Raw genomic sequence first — 26,045 nt, 5'->3', positions numbered from 1 at the left:
CATGTACAACAACTATAGTCAAAATAATCATTATTGAATATTACATATATTCAAGTGTTTACATAATTTATACAAGTACATGCATTTTTTACAAGTAAAAATTATCTGTATTAGTTTAATAAAGAGAGTAAAATAGCGGGGTTTAATGTAAAATTTGACGACATTTATTATTTTATCTTATCTTAATTACTATAATTTCTATGGACTACAAACACAGACTAGATGAATTGAACTAAAATATAAATCGAGAAAGAGAGACTTTTATATCTCAAGTGGGAGATGTCTTTTCAATATAATTCTTTAATGAAAATATTTTAATATAAGATAGTTATACGTTTGATTTAATACTTTAAGCGTGCTTTATATTATAGTGTGTGCATTTGCAAACATAAAGAAAGATAACACAAGTTATTGGAATTTAGAATAGACTTGATGTTCAATTATATTTTTATGCAACAATTTATCTTTAATTCATTTGTTTTTGAAACATTGAATAATTTGCTTTGGATATTGAATATCAAAAAATTTCAAATAATTTGCTTATCTTTTAATTTTAAGAAATAAAATATTTTTATGTCGTGATTTGCCTTCTCGTTGGCGTTTTCTTCTTCAACATGAATACAAATTTTGCTTAGGGATTTTCGGCCAGTTTGCGAAAGAAATTTCTTCAGCAAAATTCCATTCTCGGCGGTCTCGACTACATTTGACTAATTCAATATTTATTATTTCGTAGACACATATTTACATGGTAATAAGCATAATTCGCTTCATTGTCGTGTATAATAAATTGAGATATCACGCATAAGCGAATCAACTGTTTTTTAATTGCGACGAAACTTTTGTTAATTATTATCTGCGTAATAGCAACTGACTGTTTTAGTTTATTATATGTTTTAGTTAGAACTATTCGCCACCGTAATTGTTTATTTTCCTGCAGCTTTGAGAAGAGATAATGCAAACAAGTAGTCCGTATTCGGCATATTTTGGAATCTGAGGTGATGTTCTTCATAAATATCCATGTGTTTAATAATATTAGCCATGTACACATAGAGCTCCGAGATGATAATAATTTCCACGAGCTGTAATTACATTAATGTTCATTAACATATATGTGTGTGCTTGTCAAAAAATGAGCGTGAAAGAAATTTGAATAAAATACGGAAGAGATTTTTGTATACACAGTATACATTTTTTTAATAATAAAAAAAAAAACTACTATTCTGGATACTAAACTGAATCTATTTTTAAATAAAAATAATTAGAAAATTTCATTGATTATATCCATCCATATCTGGATGAAAAATACGTCAGTATTAATTAGTAAAATAAATGAATATTAATTTCACACATTTTTTTATAGAGAAATCAAAATCCTATATAAAAATTATTTTATACTGAAAAAAATTGTTAACTTGATTAGTATTTAAATCGAATACATCTTTGTTAGATTTAATATGCTATATTTAATTAAAATATTTTTATATGTTTAATTAACAAAATATGATTATTTAGTTTTAGAAAGATTTAGTCAAGTTAACAATTTTTTTCGGTATATAGAAAATCAGAGACAAAATTGCATTTAATTATATCAAATAAATCAAAATGTAATAATATGTCGAGATTATATTATGTAATGCTATTATTATATATGTTCATAGTTATGAGACTGACAACATAATCCAGCGTATCTGTTGCTGTAGGACATTCCGTAATCGCCGCATGCAGGTTGACCCAATTGGTAAGGTTGAACACCAATTACATTTCCGCTATAACAATAATTAAGACAATGATTTTTTATCATACGATTCTTTGTGCATCGAGAAAAAGATTTCTCCTTGTCACAGAGAGACTTTTCTCTTAGAAATTACCCTGAAATGGTAATCATGGGATAATACGCTATTGGAACAATTTTACAAGAATTTCTCTGATTAATATTTTTACGATAAGATATAAAATATGTTTGATTAATTTTATTATGTACATAAGAGAAAATTTATTATGTATATATTTAAATTTTGTCTCACGATTATCATGATTTTTCAGGGTAAATTCTCTCCGTGCATCTTTTAAAGCGTTTATTTGACATTTACAATATAATTTAGATTGAATGATATAAATGAGATGACCTACTAAAAAAAAATATATATATATATATATAATATACAAGAGTGTTTAAAAAATGGATGGCCAAACTCGATTTACTTCATTAACAAATCGCTTAAATCGATGATAGAATTATTAATTATTTGTGTAATCAAACTACATCCAGAGTTCTATTATTCGCTTTTGTAGAGCACGCTTATTTTATTTACACGACACGAAACTGTTCGATTATCGATTTTTAGTACACGTCATTGTCTGGTTCTAGTGCATGTTAAGGCTGTGAATTGTTTAAAATTCAGTATAGTTGTTGCTGCTCGGTTAAGCAGCGAGCAGAATTTCTAACTCTATTTTCCTATCTTGGAAAAGAAATCTTGAAAAAGAAAATTTCCAAGGGAAGTTGTAATTGTAACAGATGTGCTGAATAGAATTTTTGATTTGCATTTGATAGTTACCCAGAATTTTGATTTTACATCTTTTACTGAATATTTGCACTTTGTTAATTATTTCATTTTTTAAATACATTATTCTTATCGTTATTTGTTGCTTTGATTTATATTAATTTTCGATTGTCTTTATCGTTCTTAATTTCCTCTTTTTTTGTTTTAATCGTACTTTAAAAAAGGGAATTACTAATATTTTTATCTTAGAGTAAATCGAATTTGGTTTTTGCTGTTATGCAATTAAAAAGAATGGCTTTAGTAATTTCCGTAACAATTCGCAGAATTTAAATTATTAATTATATTCAAAATTAAAACAAAATCTGAGAAATAAAAAGTTTGAATTTTATCGATTGAAATAATCTTGATATTCGTTTTTTTGTATTTTTCGTGAATGTTCAAAAATATGTCATTCCAATTGATTTAACTGGAATGCTGTTATACAAATTTTTTCTTTTCTCTTTTTTTCTTTTTTACACCTTTCTCTGTTTTTCCAATATATAAAGTTAATCATTTGAAAAAAACCCGTAGAGTTACAATACCCTCCATAAGTTTGGAAACACCTTACACTTTACAATTAAAATCTGTTATAAATAAAAATGTCACATTTAAATATTTTATGTTTATTTTATGATTTATTTATACAAAAAGTCTGCACAGATCTGTCAAAAGGATCTTCTTAATTTAAGAGAAAAACTCTCTAAAGAGAGAAATATTCTTTAATTAGATATTCGTAACATGCAAGAATAAACTTAATGGGATATTTTTTATCAGTATATTATTTGAAATATTATTAATTGTAATAACAAAAAACAGTCTTATAAATGGACATTTGTTATTTATTGCATACACCCTTCACAAGTTTGGAAACATTTTACATTTGACAGTTAAACAACCGCATGGCAGCGATCTGTCATAAATAAAAATGTCATTAAAATATTTTACGATTTCTTGATACAAAAAATCTACACAAATCGCTGCCGTACGATTGTTTAACTGTCAAATGTAAGGTGTTTCCAAACTTATAGAGGGTACTGTATTTTTTTGATACATCGAAGCGTCATCCGCGTTTACAAAGAAAGTGTTCTGAAATTATAAAGAGTCTCCTGAATAATTTTTTTGTTTAATAAAAATCTAGTCCTGTAATATGCCTTGATACCATTTCCATATTTTAATATTAAAACAAAAACGGGAAAGGGAAGAAAAGGAGCTAGTATTTTGAAATAGGATTCTTACGTTGGTCCGTAGTTGCATACGTAATTCTTGGTATATCCGCGAGCAGGATCGTAGTAAAACGAATATCCACATCCCAGCAGGAAAGTGTCGCTCCACACCAACTGGAATTAATTCAGAATGTTTCCTGCCGTTTAAGGACTTGTAAATTGCTCGCGCACGCGAACACGAAAAGAATCCGCGCTTTGATTACTTTGAATACCCTGTCTTGAGAGATTTGATACAGGCGGTTTGCCACAGAGAGGTGTGTTTCATTGTAAAGTTTTGAAAAAAAGTTCAGTATCACAAGAGCAAAAGTTGAGTGTATCTTTGAGTGTTTTGATAACACTTTCTTTGGCTAATTTTTGTGCACAGAGTTTCATTTTCTTTGACAAAAAAGATCGCGGTCAACAGTTCTTATATAATCGATTGGAAGTATTTTTTAGAAGTTTTTAAAAATATATAATAAAATGTTTTGTTTTTTGTTAAAATAAATTAAGTTAAATTTGAGTATTTCTCTCTTCTACGCGTTTTTAATAATATGAAAAATATTCTGTAGTATGATTAATGAAACAAGCTTTTTCCGGAAGACGAACTCGTCGTTAAAAAGTTCTTACGCAAATGACGTCTCATGAAAATTCATATAAAACAACAGCACAAGTTCATAAAATAAGAATTAATTGCAGTTCGGAGACCGATCAGGTCTATAAATTGCGTTTATTTTTTTTAAACTTATTTTGAAACTGACCTACGAATAAAATCAATCATCTTTAATCTACTTTACGGTTCGACTATCTAAGAAGAAAAAAAATTCAGATCATAGTTGCTATATTATATTAATTTGTTATTGCAAATCTTGTCAGTTTTTATGCGTATAGTAAAAAAATTTATTAATTAAAAATAACTTTGCTGAAAATCGTTTTGTTGAATTTGCAAATATTATTTCGTTACAAAAATCAATTAATTTTTATTCCGTTATTAAAGCAGCAATAATTTCGCAAAAAATATTTATTAAGAATATATTATTTTACTTTAACGGCAAATTTGAATTTTTATTAATTTCTCCGGCAAGATTTTTTTATTTTTACAAAAAAATCAAATCTTACTGTAATTTCGAATAATTGATTACGACAGTAAAAAGTTCAGTCGTTTACATATCGTTATAAAATAATGGTGAATTTTACTGTACTAATAAAAATTTTTTTCCAAGTAAAGATTTTTTTTTACATCATGAATCAGTTTGATGCGTAGACAGAAAATATGAATTTTTAAATTTTCTGATATTTTCCGATTTTAACTTCTACGTAGGTATTGCAAAACAAAAGTATGTAACATATTACATAAAAATATGTAAAATTACATAAATAATAAGTGTAATATATTACAATATATGTAATATATTACATAAAAATTTGTAAAATTACATAAATAATAAGTGTAATATATTACAATATATGTAATATATTACATAAAAATATGTAAAATTACATAAATTATAAGTGTAAAATAATACGATAAATAATGGAAATATATATATATATATATACATTTTCATAATTTATTGTGCAATTATTATTTATGTAATTTTTCATATTTTTAATGTAATTTTACATATTTTTTCCAGTATATGACAGACCTGTGTGTAGTGGGCGGTCGTTTTGCTATAACCGGAGTGATAGTATTGCACCTCGTTGAACCAATTAACAATTTGTCTCCTCCAATTCGGCTCGTCATCGTAAGGTCCCGGGGATCTAGTTGTCCATGTACGAGCTATGTTCTGTCCTACTGCAAATCTACCTGCGAATTAAATGCTGTGATCAATCATGAATCCTCTTGTAAACCTCAGACAAAAAATGCATTACATTTTTTTCGAAACGTTACGTTCCGCCAACAGAGAAGCGAGGCGAAAATCAAACAAATTTTTTTCAAATGATAGTTTTTATATTTTTATCAGATCCAGAATATTTGTATACTTTTATCGAGAAAAAAACTATTTCTGTCAATTTTGTTGAGAGATTTATTGAAAATTTTCTATAATATTTGTTTTTAGAGAAAGATACGCATACAACAATATAAATTCTAAAAGCATTAAAGAGCCAAAAGATTTTAATAGCATTATTTCACAAGCATTAATTTTACTTTGTCCGTTTCGATAAATCGATTATCGTTCAAGAATTTTATTTTTCTTTTAATAATTGTGTAATAACCTTTCCAACGGTTTAACTCTTGATATTTCATATTGTCGCAATTCGTTTAAATAAAAGAAGCTCTTGCATTAACGCTGATGTATAAAATGTACATACGGTGGTGATAGACTTTATCTTTTTCAAGCATTCTCTCTCGAAAGAAAAATTACAATATTACTCACGTGGAATGATAAAAGATAAAAGAGATATCGGGGCTGGAGGATACTTTAAAAGCTTAATCAAGCAGCGAGCTGCTGTTTATGAGGGCACGTGAATTATGAGACATTCAATAAAATCAACGTAATACGATTTGTAACTACGACTTCTTGTGATATAAACGTTGTTATAATTTGCATGAGTTTTATTGGGATTACTCGTGACATTTCCACTTTTAAAATGGCATGTCAAATGTATTTGTGCATTTTTATTTTTTAATAATTCAATTATATATATAGTTGTAATTGACATTTATACTATTATAACATTGTTATTTAATTACTGTTTTACAAATAAATTTAGGGCAAATTTTTGATAAAAGTTATTAAAAGTAATTAAAAGTTTATATACTTGCCATTGCTTCGATATTAACAAATATTAATAATATTTAAATATTGTAAATATATTATTACTTACACATTTTAATCTATTTATCTGATCTTCCACTCTTTAAGATGGAATAAAAAAAATTAATATCTTAGAATTAAGCATTTTATAAACTTACGAATCTTGTAAGTCAACAATTTTGAGCTCGTTATTTAGAAAAAAATGTATTCTCCTTTTTAAGAATGAGAGGAAGAGACGAAATGTTTCAATCTCTATATGAATTCGTAAAATACACGTATATTGTAATTTTTTAGTAAACTTTGCGCGGAAATATCATGTTTATTACACAAAAAAGAACTATATGTAATAAATTTGTAATTTTTATAATGCATTCATAAAGAAAGAAAACATCATAGTCGATAAATGGAAAATTTATTGCACTTTTAAATATAGTCTTTAATATAGTCTGAAATATAATTATTCTTGTGCCGAAAAAAGAGTAAGGATATCTTCTGCAATGTCAAAGTCAGAATATTCTTAGAAATTATACGTATAATGTATGGATAGGAAGTCTTCATTTTATTTTATACTTTCTTTCGAATAATTTAAGTGCTGCTTTGCTTTTAAGAGATAGAGCTTAAAAATTCAAACCGTATCGATTTAAAAGCTCAGAAAAAGCACCTAATTCTGCTGCTAAGCGGAATTCGATATTCTTATCTTTCAGAGCGAACTGAGTGAACGTATATAAAATCAGCTCTTCCCTAAAAATAAAAATAAATGTTCTTTTCTACGTAACTCACATGCTAGCTCAAATTTTGTAACTTTTGAGGTTTAAAAACTTCTAAAAAAGCTAAATAACTTTCAATTCTAAGATACTAATTTTTTTATTCCAGTAAAAAAAAGAGGTAGCAGTTGATTATAACTTTTACATATTTTAATTTACTTTGTTAATCAATCTATGGTATATATATTTTTTATATATATTATATATTATTTGAATTTATTGATGATATTATTTATATTGTTATTTTATATTTTTTTATTTATAATATTATAATAAGAATAAGAATTAATAAGAATTTATAATAAGATAAATAATAAGAATTTATATAACTATATATATATAATTCCTTAAAATTCCTAAAAAAAAGTTTTATTATATTAATAAAATTTATATTAATTTATTGTATTTGCTAATATTATTTTTTATGTATAATTATATCTATTTTATATTTTTTATAATTTTTATTATTACAAGGGTTATATAATATATGCTATTTTTCCGATATTGTGAAATTTTGGATGTTGTTCTTGTGATATAATGTACTAGGAATATTATAATGTCATTTCGCGAATATGCAAATATATGATCGCTAATAAAATCGAACTTACGGACATTTTTTAGGCTGTCATGCGACTCGGCACAACGATCCGCCCATCTTTGTGCTATCGCGGCAAGTTCGTCGTCCCATATCTGTAACAGCAATTAGTAACCTACACGTCGAATTAATCGCAGCAGCGCGATACGTCTGCGGATATTACAAAGTTGTAAAACTCACTTCAACTTTGGTTAATTCGTCATGTGGCTTATCGGGTAAATTAGTGTGCACATTGTGCGAGAGTGCGTTTTTTTGCAAATAATAAATATGCCGCGAGATAAGAGAACGTTCTCATCATGCTGGAAAATGAAGTTTTCGTCATAAATTTGCCTATTATACCTGTGCGATACACCTCGGAAATTACTGAATTGTTGTAGAGATTTTTTTTAGCAAATTTGCAATCGGTTTTCTCGACATAAACTTGATTATTATACGCATCGCTTTTGTAAATATTATTGGAGCGAAAACTGTAAGATAATCTTTTCTCTTCATATTGCATGCGATAAATAAGAGGAAGCAAATTATTTGCTTTATTAAAATCGAGAATTGCTTTTAATTCAGACAAACTTGATATTTCTTGAGTTTATTAAGTGGTTCTTTCTCTTACTCAACTTGTTGTGAATAAATGTAATTATATCTACTTTTAATCTTTTTTAAAAATACTACAAATATGTATATCTATATGTGTGATATATTTATTATATTAAATCGCTCGAAAAAGTATTTCTTTTAAAATTTTTAAAAATCTTTAAAAAATATAAAGACTTACCATTTCCATCATATTTTCTGCTCCAGGTTGACCATGTATGTGTCCCAGTGCCACTAGTTGCCTCAATCGATTGTGTTCGTTCAGGATAATCTGTTTCTCTTCGCACGATATACCACCGGATCCTATAAGATGATATGTTTCTTCAGCTGCTGCTTTCCAAATATGTATGTACACACAAATATACATATATAAAAAAATATATAAAATATAGTAAATTTATATATACATATATATATATATATATATATAAATTAATAAATAATAAATTTTATATATAAAAAATATAAATTTGAATATATTAAATATTAAAATATATATATTTTTTAAAAATAAAATATAATTGATTTATATATATATATATATAAATTAATAAATAATAAATTTTATATATAAAAAATATAAGTTGAATATATTAAATATTAATATATATATATATATTTTTTTTTAAATAAAATATAATTGATTTACTTATTTGAAAAAATGTTTTGACTATTCTGTATCAAGATTATACTTAAAATCTTTAATAAATTGTAAAATTGCAGTACCGCATTTTCAGCTTATAAAGAGTGCTTATAACATCGAGATAGAGTTGCGGAAGAGAATCCGCGAACGAGATATCACTTGATTTCACTTCTTATCTTAGACAATCTCTTATGGCACTAGAAACTTTTATATGCCTTCTTTCGGATTTTTCTCCGCTCTTCTTTCTTTTTCGGTTCTTTGCAAACTGTTCTTTGCAAGCCGCAGATTGCGCAGCTTCCCAAAAAACTTTCTATGAAAGTTGGTTTAGCGATGTTCCTCTTGTCTTTCATTTGGCGGATGAAGAATTTCCGTTCCGCAAGTTTCACTTCTCATTGAAATGGAAGTGATCGTAGTCCTTTTGTTCCCGCACTTTGTGTCGCTTCCAGACGATCGTTTCTGGTACTAGTTCATTCCTAACAATCTATAATTAGGAAGAAACTGCGAAAGTGTCTGAGAATGTCTTCGAGAAAATGCACACGTTTTAGAATATCTAAATCGAACTTGGTCGCAATTATTTACAGATAATTGAATTCGTCATTTTTTTCGACTGACAGAATGATTTGTAAAAATTTTATTTTTTATTTTTTTAAGCATCGATATAGTGTTCTTTTATTTATTTTATATTGACACAGCTAAGTATAATTTAAATTTGTCGGTGTATAAATTACTTAATTATATAATATTTCTCTCTTTTTATACATTTATCTAATTTACATAATAAAATTAAATTTCTGCTGTAACAGTTAACTCTTTCAATACTGAATCTATCTGACACATTTTTTTAATCATGTTAATATATGTATATGCATATATGTACGAGCATTTTTAAATAAATTGTGTCCTCCCTGATTCTGATCTCTCGGCAATTTTATTCTTTTATAGAATATAGAGGCAATTACCATAAAATTTTTAATTATATATATGCACGTGGGATTTTAGTGTTTTTCTATTATTTTCTATCGTTTAACTCAAGTTTTTATTTTATTATTTTACATAAATATGTACCCATTTTTGTATAGATCTATTTCTATTTATATAGTATTACTAAAAATTCTAAATCTTTTATTTAAAAATATTTCAAATTTTAAAATAAATTTTGAGAACGAGATTTTTACGTGACGTTTTCTTTTCACAAAAATTATAATAAGTATTCCGATTAATGTTGCTTTTTCTTTACATACACAAATATTGATAATTGACCAATTGATAATTTGGCATTAAAATGAATATAAAATAAATCGAATTTTATCGTTATAAGAGGCAGGAGTTAACTGAATTATCATTTATTTTACCTCAAAGCATTTTCTGGCGCAATAGAGATAATTGCCATAAATTTTTAAATTAAATATATATGCATGGGATCTCAATGTATTTCTATTATTTTCCTATTGTTTATTTTTTATATAAATATGTAGTAATTTTTGTATAGATCTATTCAGTACTAAAAATTCTAAATTTTGTATTTAAAAATATTTCAAACGTTAGAAAAAAATTTATTTAATTTTGAGAATGAAATAAATTTTCCACGATGTTTTTTTTTCATAAAAAATTATAATAAGTATTCCTTTTCTTTATAGATACAAATTGACAATTGATATTTGACATTTGACATTTGAAGACGAATATAAAATAAATCGAGTTTCGTCATTATAAGAAGCAGGAGTTAACTGAATTATCATTTAATTTACTTCAAAGCATTTTCTGGCGCAATAGAGATAATTGCCATAAATTTTTAAATTACATATATATGGATGGGATCTCAATGTATTTCTATTATTTTCCTATTGTTTATTTTTTATATAAATATGTAGTCATTTTTGTATAGATCTATTGACATTTGACATTTGAAGACGAATATAAAATAAATCGAGTTTCGTCATTATAAGAAGCAGGAGTTAACTGAATTATCATTTAATTTACTTCAAAGCATTTTCTGGCGCAATAGAGATAATTGCCATAAATTTTTAAATTACATATATATGGATGGGATCTCAATGTATTTCTATTATTTTCCTATTGTTTATTTTTTATATAAATATGTAGTCATTTTGTATAGATCTATTCAGTACTAAAAATTCTAAATTTTGTATTTAAAAATATTTGAAACGTCAGAAAAAAATTTATTAAATTTTGAGAATGAGATAAATTTTCCACGATGTTTTTTTTTTTCATAAAAAATTACAATTATAGTATTCCTTTTCTTTACACACACAAATTGACAATTGATATTTGACATTTGAAGATGAATATAAAATAAATCGAGTTTCGTCATTATAAGAAGCAGGAGTTAACTGAATTATCATTTAATTTACTTCAAAGCATTTTCTGGCGCAATAGAGATAATTGCCATAAATTTTTAAATTACATATATATGGATGGGATCTCAATGTATTTCTATTATTTTCCTATTGTTTATTTTTTTATATAAATATGTAGTAATTTTTGTATAGATCTATTCAGTACTAAAAATTCTAAATTTTGTATTTAAAAATATTTGAAACGTCAGAAAAAAATTTATTAAATTTTGAGAATGAGATAAATTTTCCACGATGTTTTTTTTTTCATAAAAAATTATAATTATAGTATTCCTTTTCTTTACACACACAAATTGACAATTGATATTTGACATTTGAAGATGAATATAAAATAAATCGAGTTTCGTCATTATAAGAGGCCAGGAGTTAACTGAATTATCAATTTATTTGACCTCAAAGCGTGGTTGCTGGTAAAGTCATTTCGCAAAAATCCGCAATATTCCGCGCGGTAGCTGCTACGCGGTTTTAATCATTTTTCTCTACGCTTGATCACAGGGAGAAGAACGAGAAAGGCGACTAATTGCGCGGCCTTTGTGAAATAGACGAGGTGCCGAGAGGTCGCAAGTTTTGCATCAGTAATTCGACCGACGGTCTCTGGCGCAGCCAGCGTCGGCAAAAGCTTCGCGCAAGTTAATTACTATCTGCACAAGGGATCACCGGTCACCTGGCTACCACATCCTCCGGGTATTTTCAATCTATCTTACGAGACTCCCCTTCGCTCATCCTCCCCGGGTGCGGTCCATCGCGGTCTCCTCCGAGGTCCGAGGGTGGCTTAATGAGGTAAGTGGACGTCGCTGTCGACTCTGGCTTGTGCGAAGTTTGCTTAAGCGACTCGCAAGACGTCTATCGGAGAGACGCTCATTATGTTTCGGCACGTCTTTAAGATTCATTCTTGCGCGATATAGTCGACGTTTTTTTTCTTTTATTCATATTTTATCTTCGACTATTTTTTTTACTCGCTCGGTCACGAGTTTTATCTCTTGTACAATGTGTTTTTATAAGAGATTACTTGAGATAATTCTGGATCGAAATTCTTTGCATCAGAATTATAAATTAGCTTCTACAGATTTAGATTTTTTTATTGTTTAATTAATATTTTTTTTTTGTTTTTTATATTAGAGATAATATACAAGATTTTGCTTATGGTTATTTTTTTATTCGCTCGGTGACAAGTTTTATTTATTATACAATGCGTGATCAAGAAATTACTTGAGATAATTCTGCATCGAAATTCTTTGCATCAGAATTATAAATTAGCTTCTACAGATTTAGATTTTTTTATTGTTTAATTAATATTTTTTTTTTGTTTTTTATATTAGAGATAATATACAAGATTTTGCTTATGGTTATTTTTTTATTCGCTCGGTGACAAGTTTTATTTATTATACAATGCGTGATCAAGAAATTACTTGAGATAATTCTGCATCGAAATTCTTTGCATCAGAATTATAAATTAGCTTCTACAGATTTAGATTTTTTATTGTTTAATTAATATTTTTTATTTGTTTTTTATATTAGAGATAACACAAGATTTTTTTCTTTATTAATATTTTGCTTATGGTTATTTTTTTATTCGCTCCGTGACAAATTTTATTTATTATACAATGCGTATTCAAGAAATTACTTGAGATAATTCTGCATCGAAATTCTTTGCATCAATTATAAATTAATTACAGATTTGACTTTTTAAAAGTTGAATTAATTTTTAAAATTTTTTATATTAGAGAAAAACACTAAATAAGCTATACATAATAATAATATATTATAAAATATACTTTAGCGTAAAAATGAATAAATGAATATGAAATATGCGGCAAAATTGCGCAAAGAATTACAAAGTATTTAAGTCTAAAGCGATCTTAAATCGATAGGCTATCAAGTTGAGAACCTACACTTTACTGTTACGCGCTTGATAGATCGTCAACTATATTTTTAAACCAGACAATCTTATTAACATACAGATTTTCCGTAAATGTAGCCCGTATTCAAGGTACTCTCGATAATGATCACCGATTTGAATTTACGGTAGTCGTACGGGGTATTTCTCGTGCTATTTCTGGCAAAGCGACTATGCCGAATGTTGAATAATCTTTCTCACGCGAGGAGGTGCCCACCAATTTATTTCCGAAATTGATCTGTGTTTCGGACCGAATGGAATAGTTTCTTCGTCCGCGTGACTAAAAAATACAGCTTTCTTCGAAGAATTCGCCTCTAGACGTTTGCGAGAAAAGTACAGTTATCCCGAGAGATTGATACGTATTTATTATTAGACCCATGATTAGGTCACTTAGACATTTGATTTCATTAATATATGCACTTGAAAAAAAATGCATTTAATTCGAACAAGTATTTATTTCAATACTGCCAAATGAATCATTTATTTGAAACTAATAATATTTATTTAATGTGAAAAAATATTTATTTGATATAAGAAAATCCTTTTCAAAACAGATAAATATTTATTTGTTTCAAATAAATGATTTATGAGACTGTATTGAAATAAATATGTATTTATTTAATAATTAACTTTTTCTTTTTTTTTAGCACGAGACCCAAATAAATTTATTGTTTTTAGCATTTCCTATTTTTCTCATTTTTAAAAAGTGGAAACCAACATGGGAAAAATTACTAAAGTTATTGACATTAAAATTATTAATAATAAGAATATAATAATATAGAATAGGAATAAGGTTTATATAATATATTTAAAAATATTTTTTAAAAATATTTTTTAAAATTTTATTCTGCATTTTTTCCTTTATTTTATATAAGTCAGCTGTTTTTCCTCTAATCTAAAAAACTTCTCGCTATTATTATAGTACTTTACATTTGCTACGTGACTGTGCAGAATGAAAAGGCAAGAGCGCATAATTTATAAATATTTATCAACATTTTCATTCTGGTCATTAAAATAAAAATGGAACTTGCGAAAAAATCTTGAAATAGAGGCAATGCTTGGTCTTGATGTGATTTTAGAATAAAGGAAATTAATATACATGTAACATTACACACATTCGTTTATATTACGACAGAACAGTAAAAAAGAAGAGGAGATGAAAAAATAAATAGAAAATGAAAAGCAAATAGTTGAATTGTAGAAAAGCTATTAAAAGAGAAGGGAAAAATAAAGGAATTTTTATAGGAAATCTAACACAGAAATATAGGAAAAATTTGGTTAAACAGGGCGTTCTAAAACTAACGGTTGTCCTTTTAATGGCAGATTTATTGGGTAATTTAAAGACGGTTTTGATAAATATTCATAAAAGGTAAATATTCATAAAACATCTCACTGCAATCATTATTTAGAGATATATCTTGCGGATGAAATTCCAAGCAATTTGCATTTTAAATTAGACGCTTCTAGTTACTGAAATATACATTTCACTTTTTTACGTATCACTCTGTTCTTTTTAAGAGATTCCTAATGATTTTGTTGTATATGTTATGAAGGTATAATCCTCAATAATTTTTTATAGTTTAGCTGTTATTAGATTATTTAATAGATAAAAGTTTGAATTTTTTGAGATTTTTAGAGAATGAAAAATATTCAAAATCAAATCAATTAATTATAAAAAAGTAGAAAAATAAAAAGTCATTAAATGTGATATATTTCAGAAGCGTCCCTTATATTTAAAGTGCAAATCTTACACACACTCAGAATTTTATCTTGCAAAATATATTTCGAATAAAGATGATTAATGAAATATTAACTTTTATATTTGCCATAATTTTCTTTTAAAAAATGTCGAAGTATCAATATTTTTTTAACCGCGATAAGTAATCGAGAAAAAAAAAGCAAAAAAATTAAGTATGCAGAAGTACGTGATGGAAAATAGGTCATAATAAATAACTTTTTTGATATTTTTGCTAAGAAAATGCAACTTTAATATGAACGTAACGTCTCTCAAGAATATAATCACAAAATTAAATTAAGAAACGGTAAATAAGAGCCGGCGCAGGATAATTGGAGCGTATAAATTTTATTTTAATTCAAAGCTATTCAAATCATATGTATAATGAACGTACAATTTTATCTCTTTGTTGGACTACATTTTCAGTGTTATTAATCATAAACGTCAGTAACGAACCGAAGTTGAATAAATAATAACCGTACCAAATTTTAAGATAAGCAACGAGTACAAAAATGAAAACAATAAAAATAACTGTTAAGAACCTAAAAACATTTAGGACATAAAATCGACCGTCATTTTTCACGCGACTCATCGAAAAATTGCAGGAAAAAAATGTTTTAATACAAGTTAGCAAATAACGAATACTCTTGTTTGTCAACTTTGAGTCTAAAATAAGGGAAAATAAAAAGTGCATCAAATTATAATAATAAAAATAAAAAATAAGCTACATCGGGACGCTTCTCTCTCTCTCTCTCGCAATTATTTTCCAACTAATTTATTTATTTTTACAATACAAGAATCGCGCTGTTTGCAACAGTTGGATAACGAGCGCAGATCATTAACGGAACATGAGACGAACATTGTCGGCGACAACGAAGCAAGTTCTCCTCTCGACGCACGCCAATTAATCGTCATTCGAGTTGACGTATCGTCCGCTCGTTCGTTTAGCCATTGAAAAGGCGAAACAAACTCGGATGACATCCGCTCCTGTGCTCGGTTGACGGCCGTCCCGCTATGACGGGAAAATGTTGTGTCAGTTTCTTTTTGCTCCGGAAATGAGATAGGCTTGGTACCGAGCGTAACGATGCAATTCTGGCCCGACACCTGCTAATTCCATTCCACCTCGTATAGAGCGAGCAGTTTAACTCTCCGAACTAACTCGGAATTTTCGTGGGAATGGATCCGCGGCGAGCTAAAATAAATACCTCGATCGGCTATCTTTCTGCTTAAACTTTAATTGCTAATTCTGTTTGTCGACTTTTTAGACGCGTTTCTCTCGGCGAAAAAAAAAATTAACTTTGTACGGTATATGTATGTATGTATATAGGGTGTTATTACGATGACGTATTAATTAATGAATTTGTTCGGTTATATTTTAGAGAGAGATTTTACGATTTTTACGCAAGTGACATGTTTTTTTAAAATATTTAAAGAAATATTTTTTATTTAATTTCAGGTTTTTACATTTTGGAAAATGTAACCGCTTCACTCGCAGACGCATTTTTTTCGTGAAAATATCACGCTTTTCAGTAGGAATATTAGATTAATAGCTGAGCCCAAAGACTGCAAACAGTATTATTTAAAATATTAATTATTTAAAAATAAGCTTGTTTGAGGAACACAATATTAAGGTAAATTAATAGGCTTTTCTCGAGCTATAATAAGGACTTTATATTTAAAAAACAGGATGTTATGTTTTTGTTACTGATACTGATATATTGATTAATCAACTGCATATGTTTGTGGCAGCCCGTGACGTTTAATTGAATCAACAGCATTTTTTTCTCAGTGCATCATCAAGATTAATCATCATGTAACAACATATTACAAATTAAGAATTTAACAAGAATATTACAAATTTATATGTATACAACTGAAGAAGTCATAAGTAAGTGGTGAAACGTATTGTTGTTTTCAATTTAATGCTTCTTTAATTATATGGCATCGTGTTTTTAAAATATAAAGTCATTATTATAGCTTAATTTACCTTAATAACATTATTTAATCTGATTTAAACATTTATTCACGCTTCCCAATTTTTCACGTAATTATACGCAAACATATAATTAATACACATTTTCTTTGATAAATTTTCTCTGTGCAATTTAATATATTAGTTAATATTTCACTTTTTTAATTATTTATTATTTGGATGACGTTAAAAAATATCCGTTTCAAATAATTTGTTACAACATTTCAGCGGCTAACAGATGTTTTACAATTTCACGAGAAAATTAATTCTTAGTAAAGATAATAATTACATTTAGCGTATAAAAAAAAAATTAATTTGTAATTTGCAACATCGAAAAATGTTTTTGGAATTTACTCTATATTTAGTTAATATTCCACTTTTTATTATAATTCATTATTATTTATTATTTGGGTGACGTAAAAAAATAATTTGTTATAACATTTTAGGGGCTAACAAATATTTTACGAGAAAATTAATTCCTAGTAAAGATGGCAATTATATTCAATGTAAAAAAAAATTAAATACGTAATAGAAAATTTGCGACATTGAAGAATGTTTTTTGCAATTATTATTTATTATTTGGGTGACGTAAAAAAATAATTTGTTATAACGTTTCGGTGGCTAACAAATATTTTACGATTTTACGAAAAAATTAATTTCTAATAAAGATGATCATATTCAACGTAAAAAAAATAAATATGTAATAGAAAATTTCGCGACATTGAAGAATGTTTTTGCAATTTACTCTATATTAGTTAACATTCCACTTTTTATTATTATTCATTATTATTTACATTATTATTTATTATTTGGGTGATGTAAAAAAATAATTTGTTATAACATTTCAGAGACTAACAAATATTTTACGAGAAAATTAATTCCTAGCAAAGATGGCAATTATATTCAACGTAAAAAAAATTAAATACGTAATAGAAAATTTGGCGACGTAAAATTTATTAATTATTATTATTTGGGTGACGTAAAAAAATAATTTGTTATAACATTTCAGGGGCTAACAAATATTTTACGAGAAAATTAATTCCTATCAAAGATGGCAATTATATTCAACGTAAAAAAAATTAAATACGTAATAGAAAATTTGGCGACGTAAAATTGACGACATTGAAGAATGTTTTTGCAATTGACTCTTTCGTGCACGCGATATTGAATGAACGAGCTCAAGGCGATGCGCTAACGAAACCTGCACAAAGATCGGACCTTCGGCCGCGATTTTTTTTTCTCTTCTCTCCCGAGATATCGTCCTCTCTCTCTCTCTCATTAATTATAAATCGTTGAACCATATCTCTCTCGCGGTGTGCAAAGAAACGCGTCGCTAAGAAGAATTAATTCGCACGGGCGCGATTCATATCCCGCCGCGTTCTTATCTGATGAATGTTGTCTGGAGGCTGATGGACGAGAGTGCATGGATCTGGAGGACTGAACTTTCTCAGTGAGGAGGATTATTCGAAGCCTTACGGGAGGATACGCTCGTTTGCAGCCAAGTTGGAAGTCATTTCGGAGTCACGTCCGAAGTGCCGGCTCAATATCGGAATAAAGTGCACTGTGCATTTCTCCTTCGGGGCGTATGTAGACTTTTAGATAAAAATATATAGGATCGTTTATTCTCTCTTTCTCTATTTATGGACGGAAGTGAATATCGGAATTAATGAAAATGAATCATAAGACGCTTTCGTCATAAATAATGAATTTTGTGCGCTGAATTATTCGGCTCAGTTTAATGAACGACATGTTAAATCTCTTATAATAAATAAACGTATCAGAGCATTTTATGTATTTTCGAATGAGTTACACATGACTAAACGATAACTGCAATGAGAGACAAGCTTTTCATATATCGATTCGAAACATTACTCCCTATTTGATTCTATGATAACTGTGTTATGCTGTCACAGATCGTATTACGTTAAAACGTATCTCGCTAATTATTGATTATCAAGTTATACACAAAAAATTAATGAATGCTGATGTTCTTTGCCGATTAAATTTGTTTCGAAATTATAAAACAACAGCTAATTCTGTTAATTCTCTCTTTGTTCCTATTGAAATTATTGACGCTATCATTAAAAATTTAGCTGTACTTAGCAACAAACATCTTATAAATCGAATGTATTAATATTAATATATTATACATATGTATATACATATATATATATTTATTATATATATTATATTATACATATTTTACAAAAATAATATAAGAATAAAATATACTATGGGAATAATAGAAAAAATTGTAAGAAATAAATTACGCAATTCTTATCTCAGAGATTAAAAATTTACTTTCAGATCTTGAACGGTGAATTTAACTCGCATATTTCTTTGTAGTCAATATGTATGAGATGTCTCTGAAGAGAGTGGCGGAAAATGGAGGATTTCATATTTCTTTCGCAGCCATAGTGAAGAGAGTTTCTTGGGAATCAAAATTTAAGGATGTATGAATAAAATATTATATTTGTCGTCGGGTTATTATTTGAAATCAGTGTTTGGTTAATAAAATTGTAATTTCTAATTTAATTATTAAGAATCGAATATAATGAAATGCTTTGAAAAATTCTTACTTCTTCGCTCGATCTCTTTTTTTCTATCTCTCGACATTTTCGTTAGATGAATCGAATGAAATTGCTATTCGTTCATTAATTAATACAGAGAGAATTTTTTCTCAGAATTTACCCTAAAAATTAGAGTATTGGAAGAATTTTATAAGAGTTTCTCTCATTAAAATATATCCACCACAATAAAATCCAACTTAATGTATAAAGTGTTTTACACGGAGAGACTTTTCTCTTAGAATTTACCCTGAAAATTATGATATTATATTCAATTGTTGATTATATTCAATTGATTTTTTATTGTATCGATTTCCATGATTTTGAGGGTAAATTCTAAGAGAAAATTCTTTTCATGTGAAACACTACATTAAAAGTTTGATTCACCAATCCCGGTAAACAATTTTTTATACATAATTATATTAATTAAGGGTTTATATATAAAAAGCACTTTTATCTAATTATGTATGGACATATTTCATATATAATTTTGCGATTATTTGTATAATTTTATATATTTCTATATATAATTTTCTATTATATATAAAAAATTACTTTTATATATAAAATATATATTATTTAATTTTATATTATATATTATATTTAATATTATATAATTATATATAAAATTACTTTTATATATATAAAATTTATACATAAAAAATTACTTATATATAAAAAATGTTTTACCAGGATACGAAAAAGAGTCCAGAGAGCTACTCACTCAGTATAGTTTTTCCTACACACGTGGTTTCGCAGCGTATCACTAGAAGACACTTGACAATTATTAGGACGAGAAGATCGACGTTTTTCTCGGCGAGCATCATCCTGAGATTATACAGGGGTTCCCGAAACTACGATTTGATTTGGAACGCGAATCTCGTGCCGATCCTGGGGCGATCGAAAGGACTCGGTCCCCTTTAAATCTGGAGGAAAACTGGGTGGCGATCTGAACGAAACGCGAAGCACAACTCGAAGTCGTTCACTCCGGCACGTGTTGGGCCAATCGGCCGATTAAATCGGCCGATTTACGATTTGGCCGGGAGATATAGAGAATCGGAAACCGCCTGCGAACCGGTCGGTGGAACGAGCCGAACTAATAGCCGGCCCTGTCGATTCCTCGTGACTTTATATATCGTGTGCCACCTGTGCCATGGGTGTCTATGTAATTGTTAATGAACCGAGTCGAGGTGGGGACTCGCCGTACGGGAGCAGAGTGGCTTGGATTTTTAGCACATATGTGCTCAAGGTTGAAAGCCCCTCCCGAACTCGGTCATCTGAAAAACTGTGTTGTCGACGACGGATTTAATTGTGCGATCGTTGAACAATTTCGAATCCATAAAGCGTTTTTAGCGAGAGAAGAGAGGGAGAAAGCGCCGGATATTGTGGCCGGATCTTGAGCTGAGTTTTTTTTGCAAAAAATAACAAGTTTAAACTTTTGTGACTCATGTGAACCTGGAATGAAACTGTGCTTGTGGAAATAACACTTTATTCTGTTTTAGTATTGGCAATAAATATTTTGACATGCGGTACACGGTTAATAGTGAATGTGTATAGAGAAAAAATAATAACTAGTTTGGTTAAAGATTTATTTCTTTTTTTTTTTTTGCGCTTTTTCTGGGATCTTTTATTTTCAATAGATACGATTTTTTTGTTCGATATTAATATAGATTTTTTATACTTTAAAACATTTTTTTGTGCATCAAATATATCCATCAAATTTTAATGCCGTTATATGAAAAAAATGGATTACAAAGAGTGAATCTCAGCGTTGAAAAAAGATCGGTTCATTGATTCTGACTAAATGTATCCTTAATGATAAGTAAAAGTTGCAAAAGTGACTTTTCATTAATTAAGCTCAGCGCGAATCGCCGTACAACTTTGATTATCGGTTTTCGAACGTCTGATTCAACTTGTTCCTCATCGGCTTACATCTTCTACGACTTCTCTGTGTGCTTTTGCAATGATGGATCGAAATCCCTGCAAAGTTCCAAAGAAGTTAGCAGCAATTTCTTCAGAACTGTAGCTCGTAAATGTCTATCGCTCGTCTAGCCGGCTAGTTTGCGTCTGAATTAAAGAGAGATTTATTTGAAATATTGTGTCACAAAATTGGATAATTCGTAAAATTATAAAACATTACTTAGATCCCAAGTTATGGTCACAATAAGTAGTTATTGATTATATTATTCATTAAACAGTTTAAATTCTCATATTTCTTCGGAATTATTTTGTGACAAAAATTGAAAAAGTAATTTTAAATTAATCGATAATATATTTATTAAACAGTATATATAATCTTCGGAATTATTTTGTGACAAAAATTGAAAAAGTAGTTTAAAATTTACTCGATAATTGCACTGAAAAAAATTGGTTTACTTGACTAAATCTTTCATCTAAATTGCTATTTTGTTAATTGAACATATATTAGTACTTAAGTCAAATACATATACGTTTTGTTAGATTTAATATGTTATATTTAAATTAAATATTTTTATATGTTTAATTAACAAAATAATATTTAATTGAAAGGTTTAGTCAAGTTAATAATTTTTTTCACAATGTAGCTATATGAAGATATCAGTATTGTCGAAAATGCAAGATAATCCGATCTAAAATAAGATTTTTCAGAATGATAATGTATGCTTTATTTTATTTATCATTATTTAGACGATTTATTAAGCATAATTATATATACGTATAATTATGTATTAATATTTCTTGATTTTTCACGATACATATAAATTTTTTTTACAGCGCCGAATTCTGTCGCGAATTATAAAATCGTCTAAATAGGCTTATAAAATTCATTTTGTAATTATAACAAATATAATATTCTAAAGAAGGATTTACATGTTCTCAGAGTTTTTTTATCTGAAAAAAATTCTGAGAACATATAAAATTCCAAAAATATATGGCAACTTTTGTTTGAATAAAATTTCGGAGAATATACGCTACGACAAACACACAGATTAATTCATGAGATAAATGGTTAAAATCGCAGGAGTTCATTTATGGTTTCCGTTTTCTCCTAATCAGTCTTTCTCGTACTGCTTGCACATTAAAGCGAATGCGCTATTACTTACCTCCAAATAATTAAACTCGCTTATTACGAATCAGGTCGAAAATTCGTTCCTCTTTTCCCGCGTGCAACTTGCGAGTAACTCAGTCAAATTTATAATCCGGGAAGCGTGCAATAAATGGTGGAGCTTTCTTAATCTTATTATATCTAGAGAGAGAGAGAGAGAGTCGGGAAGACGGACAAATTTATTTTTATAATAAGGCAATCAGCGCGTTAGCAGAACCGATGGCCGAGAGAAGCCGAGGAATCACATTTCGGAGCTTATTAGAATTAATCGCGCCGCGAAGAAAAGTCAAGGCATTTTTCTACCCGCTGATTACTACGAATGTTACACTCTTTCATCGCCTTCCTCTTTGTCTCCTCGTAGACTTACTGGGGTAAATTGGGAACAAAGTGGCCACGTCGCCATTAAAATTTACTACTTTTGTTCCTAATCTTTTCGAGCGTTTGCTTTCCTAAGGATTTCTTATGGCAATTGGACTGGAAATTCAATAAGAACTATGCGTGCCGAAATTCAGCTGTTACTTCCTGTGAAAACCTCTATCTTATATATAATATTATAATATATTTATATATAGAAAAATTCGTCTTATTTTATTATTACAGATTATAAAATAAAAATATAAAATAATATAAAATATGGTAATAAATAATAATATAAAATAATATAAAATATGATAATAAAAAAATAATATAAAATAATGTAAAATATCATATATAAAAAATAAATTATGCATTATTGAGGAAAAATGTGCCTAAGGATTTCTTATAGCAATTGGATTGGAAATTCAATAAGAACTATGCGTGCCGAAATTCAGCTGTGAAAACCTCTATCTTATATATACAATATTATAATATATTTATATATAGAAAAATTCGTCTTATTTTATTATTACAGATTATAAAATAAAAATATAAAATAATATAAAATATGGTAATAAATAATATTATAATATAAAATAATATAAAATATGATAATAAAAAAATAATATAAAATAATGTAAAATATCATATATAAAAAATAAATTATGAATTATTGAGGAAAAATGTGTCTAAGGATTTCTTATGGCAATTGGACTGGAAATTCAATAAGAACTATGCGTGCCGAAATTCAGCTGTGAAAACCTCTATCTTATATACAATATTATAATATATTTATATATAGAAAAATTCGTCTCATTTTATTATTACAGATTATAAAATAAAAATATAAAATATTATAATAAACAATAATATAAAATAATATAAAATATGATAATAAAAAAATAATATAAAATAATGTAAAATATAATATATAAAAAATAAATTGTGAATTATTGAGGAAAAATGTGCATATAAATATAAAATATTTAATAGATTTGTTTTTTCTATATACGTCATAATTGATAAAAGTGATATTAATATAAAAAAGAGATAAGAGATAGATATATGAATAGATAGTACGAATATATTAATTCTGAAAAGCTGCAACGCGCATAGATTTGCACAGCCAGCTCTGAATGTTTGAGATAAGGAGGAGCATAGAAGAAAAGATTAAAGTGCACAGATGGTCGTAATACTCCAGTTGAAAATCGTCAGAACAAAGTTGAATGTAATTAATCTCCAAGAATATCTTTAAATTATATATCGTCAAAGTGAAAATTAAAAGTTTTATCATTTTTTTATTATAAAACAGATAAAAAATTAATATCTTTTTACAATATAGATGTAACACATTTAGACGACGCTATTATAATTTTAAAAATGTTATTAAAGAAAGGGATATGTATTCTTCTGCATATTTGCAAATCGGATAATGATAGTTTTTAATTACTACGTGTGTCATATCTCCTTTTTTTTCGCAAAATATGTTCTCTTTCTAAAGAAGACATTGCAAGCAGTTCTGTATTATGAACAATTCGAGTTCAAGGATGAAGAATAGGTACTGAGCACATGTGTGACAGCTAGAATTTCCTTTTGAATATACTAGCCTCTATTCTTAACGTAAATTTTACAATGCACCAATGTTTCTACTCTGCCTGACTCCATCATCATCGCCTACAATTTATCACAATTATTTCAACTTTCCGTTGGTTATTTACATTTATACAATGTAACATTTTATTTCCACTTCCGTTTATCAGCAACGCTCGATTTGGGCCGCATCCGGTCGACGCCAATCCCAAAAAATACCTTTTGATAAATTCGTTTCTTCCGATAAATAGCTCTGTCAACAACTGTCGCTTGTCTATTTTTTCGTTCTCGTTGCGAGGTAGACCGAAATTAATCTCGTTGTTTGCTCGTTCCGAGATCGAAAAACCTGTTGTGGTCCAGATCGATTATTTTTCGGCGTGCGCGATGTTGTATTTCCAATATTTTCATTCCGGACGATTTATTTCGCTCCTTCCTTCTAGTCGTCCGCGAACAGGTTTAGGCTTTCGAGCAAATAAATTTTCGGGGGAATTGCCGTATCTCTTGCAGTCGTCGTTTTGTGCACTTCTGGCTCGCGAAAATTTTCACCTTGACGAAATAAGGTCGTGAAACGAAATCATAATGGGATGAATATTAATTTTGCAGTCGTGTGAGAGAGAGAGAGAGAGCTTAATGGGTTCCCTGTCACATTCAACGCTCCGCACGAACTTTGGCTTAGAAAGACGATGCAAATGCAAGCGCAAATGCGGCGCGACGAACGGAAAAAGTCTTTGTATGCGATATCCCGAACATGGAAATGTCACTCGGATGATCGATCTTGCGGTTAATTGCGGTCTAATTAATTAAATGACCGCCCTTGCGGGTGCACTCAATCATGCAAGTAAAAGGAATGTCATCGCGTAACTATTCTAACTAAGTAGTATTCTTGGAGAGAGAGATGTGCACAGAATACCGGATAATACACAATAGAGGATGCAATATATATTTCTGCAAAAATAAAAATGACTTATTATTTAATTGATAATTTTATATATACATATATATATATATATATTAATGAGGTAAAGTATATTTTATTGTCTTAAATAAGCGAGCAAAAGAGTAATAATAATTGATATTATTTATGAAATATATTGAATTTTAATATATATTTCATAAATAATAATATTTATGAAAATATATGTATTTAGTATTAATATATTTCATATAAAATCTATTATTATTTTATGAAATATATTACATACTTAATATATTTCATAAATAATAATATTGATGAAAAACATATATTGTATAAGAAAATATTATTTCTGTAATAAAAATGCATAGTGTTTTTAAAATATTTGATAGAAATTATTTTACGGAATATTCTTTAAAAAATTGGATAATATACGATTATATTGTGCATTCTCATTTACTTA

General features: G+C 27.9%; 1 protein-coding gene and 1 long non-coding RNA gene across 2 annotated transcripts; one reads left to right on the top strand and one right to left on the bottom strand.

Moving 5' to 3' along the window:
- Nucleotides 1-698: 698 nt before the first annotated feature.
- Nucleotides 699-20,723, bottom strand: LOC114940436 (venom allergen 5). Its single transcript, XM_029315128.2, has 7 exons — nt 20,362-20,723; nt 8,630-8,751; nt 7,874-7,955; nt 5,389-5,549; nt 3,777-3,877; nt 1,672-1,766; nt 699-1,079 (listed from the first exon to the last, which is right to left on the bottom strand). Exons 1-7 carry the CDS (start codon nt 20,462-20,464, stop codon nt 1,033-1,035), a joined length of 711 nt encoding a protein of 236 aa, XP_029170961.2. The 5' UTR covers nt 20,465-20,723; the 3' UTR covers nt 699-1,032.
- LOC146723930 (uncharacterized) lies at nt 8,208-12,263 on the top strand. Its single transcript, XR_014924278.1, has 3 exons — nt 8,208-8,329; nt 8,656-8,793; nt 11,962-12,263. It is a non-coding gene; the product is annotated as an uncharacterized LOC146723930 (long non-coding RNA).
- Nucleotides 20,724-26,045: the final 5,322 nt, after the last annotated feature.

This window comes from Nylanderia fulva, unplaced genomic scaffold (assembly GCF_048542155.1).
Source record: "Nylanderia fulva isolate GAGA-0341 unplaced genomic scaffold, ASM4854215v1 Scaffold16, whole genome shotgun sequence".
Taxonomy (NCBI): domain Eukaryota; kingdom Metazoa; phylum Arthropoda; class Insecta; order Hymenoptera; family Formicidae; genus Nylanderia; species Nylanderia fulva.
The sequence above is the reverse complement of the archived record's forward strand: the minus strand, read 5'-3'. Positions and strand labels throughout refer to the sequence as shown.